The sequence below is a fragment of the Parasteatoda tepidariorum genome, unplaced genomic scaffold, assembly GCF_043381705.1.
Source record: "Parasteatoda tepidariorum isolate YZ-2023 unplaced genomic scaffold, CAS_Ptep_4.0 HiC_scaffold_30, whole genome shotgun sequence".
Taxonomy (NCBI): Eukaryota; Metazoa; Arthropoda; class Arachnida; order Araneae; family Theridiidae; genus Parasteatoda; species Parasteatoda tepidariorum.
Genome location: NW_027261627.1, coordinates 28,471 through 39,322, shown reverse-complemented (window position 1 = coordinate 39,322; position 10,852 = coordinate 28,471). Strand labels below are relative to the sequence as shown.

Sequence of the window (10,852 nt, the reverse complement as noted above, 5' to 3'; positions counted from 1 at the left end):
TCAGCTGTTCCTTAGGGAAATTTTGATTATTTGCTGCTAAGAAAATGGCGTCCGAAATGGCCGATGGGTTTGATGGAACTGAATGAAAACGTGATAAATAAATGTCTGATATTTACAGGCTCCCGATAGAGGCCGTACTCGAGTGTTGCGATCGCGAATATTGATGTGTATCAAAACAAACTAAAAAAATATTTATAGAAAAACAATACTTTTATGACTTTTATGCTAGTGAGAACCAAAACAATATAGAAATGAATGAGAGAAAACTGGATCCTACCACGTGATTTCCCGGCCATTAAAAATGTAGCGTTAAACGTTTAACGCAACCTTGTTGGAAGTCGCATAAGAATTATAACTTCACAAATGTAGTTACTTCTTAGGTTGTGGCGTTTCCTCCCGTTGATTCAGCATGAGATCTGTTGATTCAGTGTGATCTATCTTGGTCAGTAATCTATCTTCAGAGTGAATATCTTGGAGGATGGGAATTTCTTCCAATGCCACACGGCCACCAACAATATCATCTATCAACAACTTCATAGCTTTTTCATTCTCTGAAATTTTTTAGCATAAAATTAAAATATATATAAACAAACAAAAAACATTTCCCCTTTAAAATCAGTTTGGCGATTGCAGTTGACGTGACAGATCAGGATACAGAAAGATCACCTAGATTTCAATTAGTGTGACATTATTAATTATCTGCTTTTAAATTACATTAATTGCTAAATGCAGTTAATCTTGTGCTTGACATAATTCTATTATAAAAGAATTATTCAAGAAAAGAATTATAAAATAAGGAAAAATGATGCCAAATAAAAAATTTGGATCAAAACAAAACTTCAACAATTAACTTTACACAGAACAATCGCCAAGTCTCTGCAACCTTCGAACAGAGAGGTTGTGAGAAACTGAATTTTAAAAAAAAATCACAGAAAGAGAACAACTTGAAATTTATAACGTGTAGCTATCCCCCAAGCAACATCTACTTATTATTACTTTTTTTAAATTTGCAAATTTAGAATCTATTTGGCACTTCAGCGATTGCAGCTGACGCGACAGATTATGATACAGAAATATCTCTTGCCCTAGGATAGACCTATCATATTGAAATTTAAATATGAAATGGAAATATGGAAGTCTTTACAAACATATCTATATATAAATCTTATGCAGAATTTATTTTAAATTATAATTTTAATGAAGTTCATACAATTTAAATTGTTTGATAATTTTTATTAAGTCCTGTGATTCTAATAAAACCCAGGGAGATTTCCGTATCCTGTGGCAGAATCATCGCCAAGTCTTGGAAACTTCCAGGCAGTGTCCCACAAGCAACTAAAAAAATAAATCACAGAAGGAGACAAACTCTAAAGGTATAGCTCATAGCCACCCCGGAATATCTAAATGTTTTTTTTTATTGCATGTTTAAAATCTATTTGGAATTTTGGCGATTGGTGTTGTCGCTCCAGATCACGATTCGGAAATATCCCTTAAAACTTATAGAAGTAGATTTTAAAAAACTGTCTAATTGGAAACATATTCCATGTAAAATAAAATTTCGTATCGTCATCTACGCCAAAATAATCGCCGATTCCTGGAGACGTAACAGAAGTAGCCAAGAAACTATTCAACAAAACAAAAAAAGTAAATAAATAAAAATTAAAAATCGTTTATTTATTTTTCGTGTAAAATTTATTCCGCACCTTGCAGGTTAGTATGACAGATCTCGATACGAAAATATCGCCGTTAACAAAATATGGCAGGCAAAAGATAGTTTAAAGAATTAGAAAGATAATTAGAAACTTACCTCCAAATTGCGGGAAATAAGAGGGATACAACTCGTTGTTCCAACGGATCTCTTTCTGTCCCATTTTTCTAAATCCGTTGCACGAAGCTCAGATTGGTCAATGGCTTTTCTCAACTTTAGAATTGAGTATTGGTTTTCTTCGTAGAAATACACAAGTACATGCATTTTTTTTAACATCCATTTTAACTTCAATAATTTCTAACACTTATCACGTTGCTAATAGAGAATTCAAAATTTTTAGTTAGTTCGAGTAGGGCGGTTATAGTTCATATATATTTTAAGTCATTACATTAATTACTGCCAATATCTGTTAGACTAATTTAATTCATAATTCTATTTTATTAGCTTCTTGAAATTCAGTTATAAAAATACAATTTTTTCTCAACGAAATATTGATATAACCTGATTATCTTGATTGTATACCCAATTATCAGTTTCTCTCCTTTTTTTCACAATTCATTTCCGGCATCGCAAGGAAATTGAGTAGCTGCAACCGTAACTCAAGGTTTTTATAAAATTGTTTACATTTTTCATGAACGATAACTGTCGCTTTTTGAAAAACAAATATATCTCTTCAGTGAAAGGAGGTTTCACAAATTATTTGATATTAATAATGTCAAAAAAATATAAGCAGTATTTATGGAAGAATGAATCCTTACCAATCAGAACATTCAGTCGATACAGATCGAATATGCTGTTCGGTGTATAGTTTCGGTGTCAGAGTTTTCATCATTGTAGTGTTTTTTTAAACTATTGTCGGAGAAATGCAGAAATTTTAATATTAGCATAAACCTATCTCTAGGCATGCATTTGCTTACAAGTGGTGTTGACACTAGTTCGTCTGTTGACCAGTAGTGTAAAATATTATCTAAGTCTACATGGCCCATCAGCATAATTATTCCCAGAAATTTCTTAATTTCACCGGGATTCGTTGGCACCCAACTTGCCTGATGCTTTCTATTGCCTGATGATTCCGGTCTTGCATCCATTATTTGGTCCGCATATCTGTTTGTTTCATCAGATAATATTTTGAACAATTTATCACTAAAGAAAAGTTCAAAGAATTCGACTTCACTTTTCAAATCTTTATGTTTTTCATTTAATCCAACGTTTCCAGTAAACGGCAAAACATTTACTTTATCATCAAAAGATGGTTCCTTCCATTGAAATACTCTTTCTACTGCTTTTAAATTGGAAGTTGCAGAATTTGATTGACAATTATCCATAGATTCATCCTCACTATCAATTTCATCCACTTCATTTTTTTCTTCTTCCTCCTCACACTCAGATTCTGAATCAGCGTATGTTTCATCATCAAAATCATTCATTATCTTATGGATTTCATCTTGAGTGAGTGGTCTCCCTCTACGTGGCATCTTAAAGATGCGAAAAATTCTTTTAATGTAAAAAGAATAAAAAAATGCAAAACGAAAGTAACAAATTAAAAAATAAAACGTAAATAAAAATTTAATTAGAACATTAAAGCAAAAGCTTAAAAAAATTAACAAAAACGCAAACAAAAAATAAACGTAACTAACAAAGAAATTAATCGAAAAACAATAAACAAGGATTCGCTAAATGTCGCTGAAAAGATCACGAATAAAATGATACTAAACTTTCAAAGGGAATGAAAGAAATTCTCATAGCTCGAAACTCGCCAACTGATAATAACAGAGAAAAATATTTCAGCCAATTCGAATCGAAAGTGAGCACACGTGAAGTCTTTTTTCAACAATAGGAGCAAATTACAGGGGGTTCTTGAAGAAATGACAGGAGCGATGACGGTCTAGTAGAAAAGGGGGAAGAGAACCACCGGTACAACTGTTGATCCAGCGCCGCAATAAAAGAAGTTTTTTCTACCGGTACATATGCTGTACCAGCGGCAACCAAAGGGTTAATTGATCTTATTTTTAATGATTGTTAAATTGATCTTATTTTAAATTATTATTAAATTGATCTTATTTTTGATGAGTATTTGATATTTTTTTATTTATTATTTTATTGGAAAAATAACGAAGATGAATTAAATAACTCACGGGAGAAACGAAAAACAGCTAAGGTACAAGTTAAAGCATGTGCGATTTTCCTACGATACCACCTTTATATGGACCCCCCATAGGTTCCTATGAACAAGCGAAAACAAGATTTCTCTCTTGCAATCCCATGAGACATCGAATATCAAGTCATTGTTGCGAATAGTTAAACTTCTTTTGGACTGTTCTAAATGCTAATTGGTTATCAGTACTAAGAAAAATCATTAACTTCTCATTGGAGTAATAAAGATTTTTTTAAAGCTGAGTATACTATATAAAGCCAAGTTAATATGCTTCATTTTATTGTCACTTCTTTTTGACGCAATGGCGACTAAGCGAAAATGCACATGCTCTTTCGAAGCTCCCAGCTCAAAAAAGAAATCACTACCAGTTGCTCTGATCAAACCTTTTTCAGTCAAAGGAAGAGAGATTGACTATTCACCACCACAAGTGGTGGAGCTTGCAGAACAGAATCACGATATTCCAGTACCGTATCAGGATGTCGGGGACTTTGTGCCTGATTATCCTGATCTGCCGGATTTCAGTGACTCTTTCTGGAGGTGAATAATCGATGAGCAAAAAAAAGGGTCCTTTTTAGGGCCAAAAAAAAAGAAAGAAAGTCTAAGCATTTAATAGTTGTTCAAATGTCGTATTAAAAAAGAGGTGCGATCAAGTGTCAGCCTTTCAAATTATATGAAGGGAAATTTCATCTTTTTAGTTAAGATATAATTGATTTTTATTAACTATGAATATTAATTTAATTATAAATTTATTTTTAACCGAATTGTGGAAAAAGAGGAGAATGATTCATGGGAAGAAAGCGCATGCACATACATACACATGCAAGATCAAGTTTAAACACGATAACGCAAAACTGAGCATGCTAATGACTCATAAAATGGTGAAATGCGAAGCGCTTCAAACTTACTCATTTCACCACTAGGGGCTCTGGTGCAGATCTGTTACCAAATCAAACAGAAGTACAACATGATTTTCGACCAATAAGATTATGACTTTCGAATAGCCAATCACAAATAAGATGTAAAATGTATATAAGATCGGGCTTTAGGTAAAATCATCAGATTTTTATTAATTTTGTTTAAGAATCTTTAAAAATTTAAGCTGAGTAACGATGATGATAACATAGTAAGTATTCTTTCTAATATTATTTTACAATCCATTTCTTTGCATTAACATTTGGTAATCTGATTGTTGCTTCTATTTTTCAGAGTCATCTAAGTGCCTTTCTCGAAAGTAGTATTCCAACGAATATGTTTCATTTAGGAGAAGAGGTGACTCTAGCACCTTACCAGTTCATCCACTTACGCCCGTATTCACCATTGACCCTAACCCTCGGTCACAGTTCAAAACAGGTTTTGAGAGAGCAACTCCAGGTTAGAGTTATAAATCTCATTCCACCGTATACGTAACTGCGAGTTAATTTAACCCAGAGTTAAGTAACTTTAACCTGAAGATATTCCCGGTCAGCGTAACCGCGCATGCGCAGTAAACGAGTGTTTGTTTACTACTATTTCTTCGCCGGCGTTATTTGGTTAATGGAGGATTATTCTTTATAATAGAGGATTATTCTTTAATTCAAGAGCTTGAATTCCTTGAAAAGCTTGAGGATCGGAAACAAAAAAGAGATGTTGGAAATAATAGAATCTGCCCATTTGATGAGTTGGACGAGGCGAGCTTCAAAAAAAGATTTCGCCTGGATAAGGAAAGTGTTTCCTCTCTATTAGATATTATAGGCAAAGAATTGGAACAATCATCAACTTTAAATAATGCGTTATCGCCTTTAGAACAATTACTTATTGCACTCCGATAGTTTTACTACCGGAAGTTTTCAGCTTCTTCTCGGAGACTGCTTTCAGGTTAGCCAGTCTACAATATGTCGAGTCATACACAGAGTTAGCAAAGTCCTTGCTTCTCTGTGTAAGGATTTCATTCTCTTCCCAAAGACGAAAAAAGAATGTGAAGAGGTAAGAAATATTTATTTTTTTTAACTTGCTTACATATGCAACGCAATTAATATCTATGAAATGCATTTTATAAATTATTTATTGTTTATCACTTACATTCAAGGTTATACTGTAAGATATTATGATTTACTTGATATTCAAATATGTTAAATATTCCAATATACAGTAGTTTTTCTGAGTTAAAGTGATCATTATTTAATTAAAAAACACAACAATGATATTGTAACATCATCAATATATGGACATTATGAGGATATATCCTTATCATGATCACTACAATTGCTTAGGTGCCAATTAGATTTTAAGCTTGCTATTTTTTAATAAAAACATGTTAATATTTGCCCAGGGGTGGCTACAATCTATACCTTTTGAGCTGGTCCCTCTCTGTAATTTTTATCACGGGCCGTTGTCTGGAAATCCAAACACTTGACGATAATTACGTGACAAATGAGGATACAGAAATCTGTTTGTGCCTCTGTGGATACTATTATTTAATGTTTGGTTAACTTATGTTTATTGGCAATTAAAAATAGCTACAAGTGATGTAGTACAGAACTGTCTATCAATAGGAGCGCTTCACATGCACTCACCATTCGCATGTGGCGAGTCATAAGATAAGGGAGTACATTAGTTTCTACCTTAATTATCAAATGGATTATAAACTTTTAAGTTAGAAAACTTTTTGTGACTAAAAACTACATAGATCTAGAAGAAAACGTTGTTAAAATTCTAAACAAATTTTTTTACAAGTAAATAGGAAAAATATTAAGAAAGAAAAAAATTTCGTAGAACATTGATATGCAACTGAGATGAGGAGGGGTGGAGAGTCCTAGAGGAGTTCAGGGTACACAAAGGGATGTGAAAAAGAATTAAAAGTATATAATGAAACTAAAAAATTTTATTAAATTATTTGTACTCAAAAAGAAAAAAATTAATATCTTTATTTTTAAGCAATCACACATTTGTTAGAACCTCTCGTATGAAAATATATTTCTTAAAAACACATTTTAAATAGTATAAATGTTTATTAATACATGAAGTCTTTAGAAACTATATGTTTTAAATTTTGTTCTTCACACACCATTTATAATTAGAGATAAAAGTTGTTATGATCGTTCTTAGCATCANGCATTTTTACCAGGAGAGTTTTCATTAATAACTTTAAATGAATCAAATCTCAAAACTATAAATTTGCAGATGCGCCGGTATCTTTATAAACCATCGATATCTGCATAATAGGTACAAAAAAGTTCTCAAGAACAATTGACAGCAATTGAAAGTACTCAGACTTCACAAAAAAAAATTTAAGCTAAAATTATTTTTATTTAAATTTTTTTCCCCATTAGGTGTCTCAAAAGTTTTTCGACGTAGCTGGCTTTCCTGGAGTGCTAGGAGCGATAGATTGTTCGCATGTAAGAATTCTGTCTCCTGGTGGAGAAAATGCTGAAAGGTTCCGGTGTCGGAAGGATTTTTTTTCGCTCAATGTACAGACAGTCTGCGATGCAGACTTGTCAATCAGAAATGTTGTGGCTCGGTGGCCTGGATCTGTGCATGACAGCACTATTTTCAGTAACAGTGCTGTCTGTCTAGATCTACAGACTAATCCGATCTATAAAAACTACCATCTCTTAGGCGATAATGGCTATGGCTGCCAGCCTTTTTTAATGACACCTGTGTTGGGACCAAACTCACCTGCACAAGTGAGGTATGTAATTGCATTTTTAAATTTTAAAATGATTTTTGTATACTTTAAAGCATGGTATTATTGGATTTCCAAATAAAGTCACTTCATAATTATTGGTTATATGTGTTTTGTAATAGGGCAATTTCTTATTATCCAGCTTTTACCATTTTTGGATAAATATGGCAATTACTAAACTGGGGTAAAACATAAAAGAAGTTGTTATAGTTGAGGGAAGGCAATATTAGTAGAAAATTTATTCCGAAGATGATGATTAATATTAGTTGAAGAAGCGGTAGCTCATGGAAAACAGTGCCTGAATAAATATGTTGGTACTATTTATTGTAGGAAGTTATTTTCTATTTGTCCAATTATTCAGTTCTGTTTATTGAAAAAAAAAATAATTTAGAATCAAATTTGATAAAAAATAAAAATCTTTTATGACTAAAAATACATAGCTAAAAATATCATTTTTAATATATTTACTATTTACACAATACCAGTGTATGATTAATTATTATTCAGTGTCACATCACACGAGTTTCAAAATATATTTTAAACCTTTTTCTTTTGAACCACTTTAAATATTAAATTTTCAACTGACTTTTTGGTCTTAAAGATTTAAATCTTCCGCCAGATTTTTTACAAATTTTATGTTGATACTGAGGTGTGGGGTTTATTTTTTGTTAAACTGCTGTATCCCTTTTCATAATTCTAGCATCTATTTGCTAGTATTCATTCACTGCTTAGTCTCTCTATATGAGATTTCTGAGAACCTGTTAACATAATCAGGGGTCTATTAAGGTTTTTCTGACAGGATTTTTTCTTTTAGTAAAATTTAGACATAATTTGTGAATATTAAAAATCATATTAAAAAATCAACACAAAAATATGAATTTATTGCTTCTTATGGGATAAAATAAGAAAATTTTAAGAAAAAGTATTTTGTGAAACTACCGTTTTTCCTTAAAGTTGAATTTGTGAAGGGTAATAACTTCGTCCTTGACAGACATCTGATAGTATAGGCAATGTACCAATTTACACTATATTCGTTTAATATAAACCCAAACTCAAATTAAAATAATTTCAGTTGAAAAGATATAAAAACTGTAAAATAACTAGGCTGGTTGGTATTTTTTTCAGATACAACAAGGCACATATATTGACACGAAATACAGTGGAGCGCAGCTATGGCATTTTAAAAAGAAGATTCCCTTGCCTCAGCCTGGGCATGTCATGCCACGTTGATAATGTTTCAGCCATAATAGTTGCATGTTGTGTACTTCATAACATTGCTTTAAATTTAGGTGAGTACCTTACTAAAAAACTTCAATCATTTTAATGATTTTGTGATCAATTTATGTTACCAAGAATTGAGCAACTGTACACAAGAAGTGATGAAAAAAAATCATTTTTAGTATTTTTTTATGTAAGTTGCAATACTACATTAATAAATTATTTGATATATCAATAATTATAATATATTAATTTTAAGTTGCTGTCAAGTTTAGGTTTATATTTACCTATTAATAATTGATTAAAAATTATAAAGCTTAAAATTTCTCAGATTTTCAAAGGAGTAAAAATTATATTCGAATGCAAGCCAGCATGTTTAAATATTTTGTAACTTATAATGATAAGCTTAAGCTTGCTATGCTGTGTCCCCTACAAAAAAAAGAGAGAAGAGATTGCACTTTTTTTTTTCTTCATTTAAAATTAAATATTTATCTTATTGAATAACTGTATACAAATATATAAAGTGATCTTTTCATATTTGATGCTTTTTCCATTATTTGATCCAGGTGTTGCCTTGTCTTATGGACTGGGTTCAAAACTACAAGGTTGCTGAGTTGAATATTTTAAGCAAAAGAATTGGCCGGCTGTTCAATGACTGTTATAATGTTAAATAAAATGGTCCCTAATTTCTAATTGTCAATAACTAATGTCAAGATAATAAAGAAAAATTTTAGTTAAATTTTAGTAAAAATTTTAGTTTGCTGTAGGTGATGAAGAGCCACCTATAGACCTCGAGATGGTGAAATTGCTTAAGCAACTGCAAATTCCCGAAAATCAAGAAATTGTTACTGGACGTTCTCCTGCAGGATTTGCGAAACGAAATGTTCTTATTTCTAACTATTTTCACTAAAATTTGTCATTTTTAAACTTGAATATATTAAATCATTTTTTATAGTTTGTAAATTCTCTTCTTTAAAAATACTGGTTCATATCTACTGTTATTAATAACTAATGCTGAAATTATAAAAACAAAGTTTTTACTTAGGAAACATTGCATTTTTCTATTTAATGTTTCATTTGCTGTTTAAATTTGTTATTACAATATCTTTGTATGTGAAAAAAATATTTTCTAAAACTGTAAAAGTTCTGTTTTACAATTTTTTTTATCTGCAATTCTATCAATTATCTTAAGATCAGTAGCCCGATGGCAGAATTGGAACGACACTGTCGCAGAACGTTACGGAGTTGATACAGAAGGATTTTTCTTTTGAGAAGTGAAAAAATTTTACTTTCTGTTCAACACTGTTCTTAAATAGCACAATGTATTTCTAACAATATGGAAAATTTAAATTCTGCATTTAAATATTTACTTTTTAGGGCAATAACTATATAGAATTTTCGGGAGTTATTGCTATTAATGTCAAAGTGGAGACACACATTTGAGAAGTTTTGGTTCTCATGTTTCATCTCTCTTTTAATTATCAGGTTTCATCTCCATTAACTTTGGGAAATAAGAAATTAGTCTATTAAACCTGTCCTCAATCAGGATTCATTGATTTAAATCAAATGATTTTTTTAATACATTATTCGTGCAGTAAACAAGTGCTAAAGACAAATAATTTTTTATAAGACCTTCATCAGGTCTTACAAAATTATTTTTTATACGACCCTTTATATATTTTTTAAAGTTTTTGTTAAGTAAAATAGTAATACAATATCTCTGTAAGGAAAAAAAATTTTCTAAAAACTAAGAAAAGTCTGTTGAAGAATTCTTGTTACAATTGTATCAGTTACCTTAAAACCAGTAGTACATATTGCCAGAATTAATTAAGCATCTGTATATGACAATTTCCCATTAATCTCATGAAAGAATAAAATAGCCTATTAAAATTAAGTCTGTCCCCAATAATAAGGCAATGTTATAATTAAAATGTATCATTGAATTACTTAACAATTATACAACATGTTTTGAGTAATATTGATACACAACACAGTAAAATAATAAAACACTTATTTATTTAATGAAATGTTTAAAGAAGTGGGATCTGTGCACAAGATTTTGTTTAAAGTCTCCTGAAACTCTATCTGCACAGACAGCAGCCTCATCTTT

At 31.0% G+C, this 10,852-nt stretch overlaps 2 protein-coding genes across 2 annotated transcripts; one reads left to right on the top strand and one right to left on the bottom strand.

The window, feature by feature from the left end:
- Positions 1-2,478: 2,478 nt before the first annotated feature.
- LOC107453951 (piggyBac transposable element-derived protein 4) lies at positions 2,479-3,183 on the bottom strand. The gene has a single exon (XM_043056118.2). It carries the CDS (start codon positions 3,181-3,183, stop codon positions 2,479-2,481), a length of 705 nt encoding a protein of 234 aa, XP_042912052.2.
- Positions 3,184-5,081: 1,898 nt separating this feature from the next.
- LOC107443724 (putative nuclease HARBI1) lies at positions 5,082-10,643 on the top strand. Its single transcript, XM_071176893.1, has 4 exons — positions 5,082-5,825; positions 7,172-7,530; positions 8,650-8,813; positions 9,510-10,643. The coding sequence occupies exons 2-4, from the start codon at positions 7,490-7,492 to the stop codon at positions 9,650-9,652; spliced, it is 348 nt and encodes a 115-aa protein (XP_071032994.1). The 5' UTR covers positions 5,082-5,825; positions 7,172-7,489; the 3' UTR covers positions 9,653-10,643.
- The last annotated feature ends 209 nt before the right edge of the window (positions 10,644-10,852 follow it).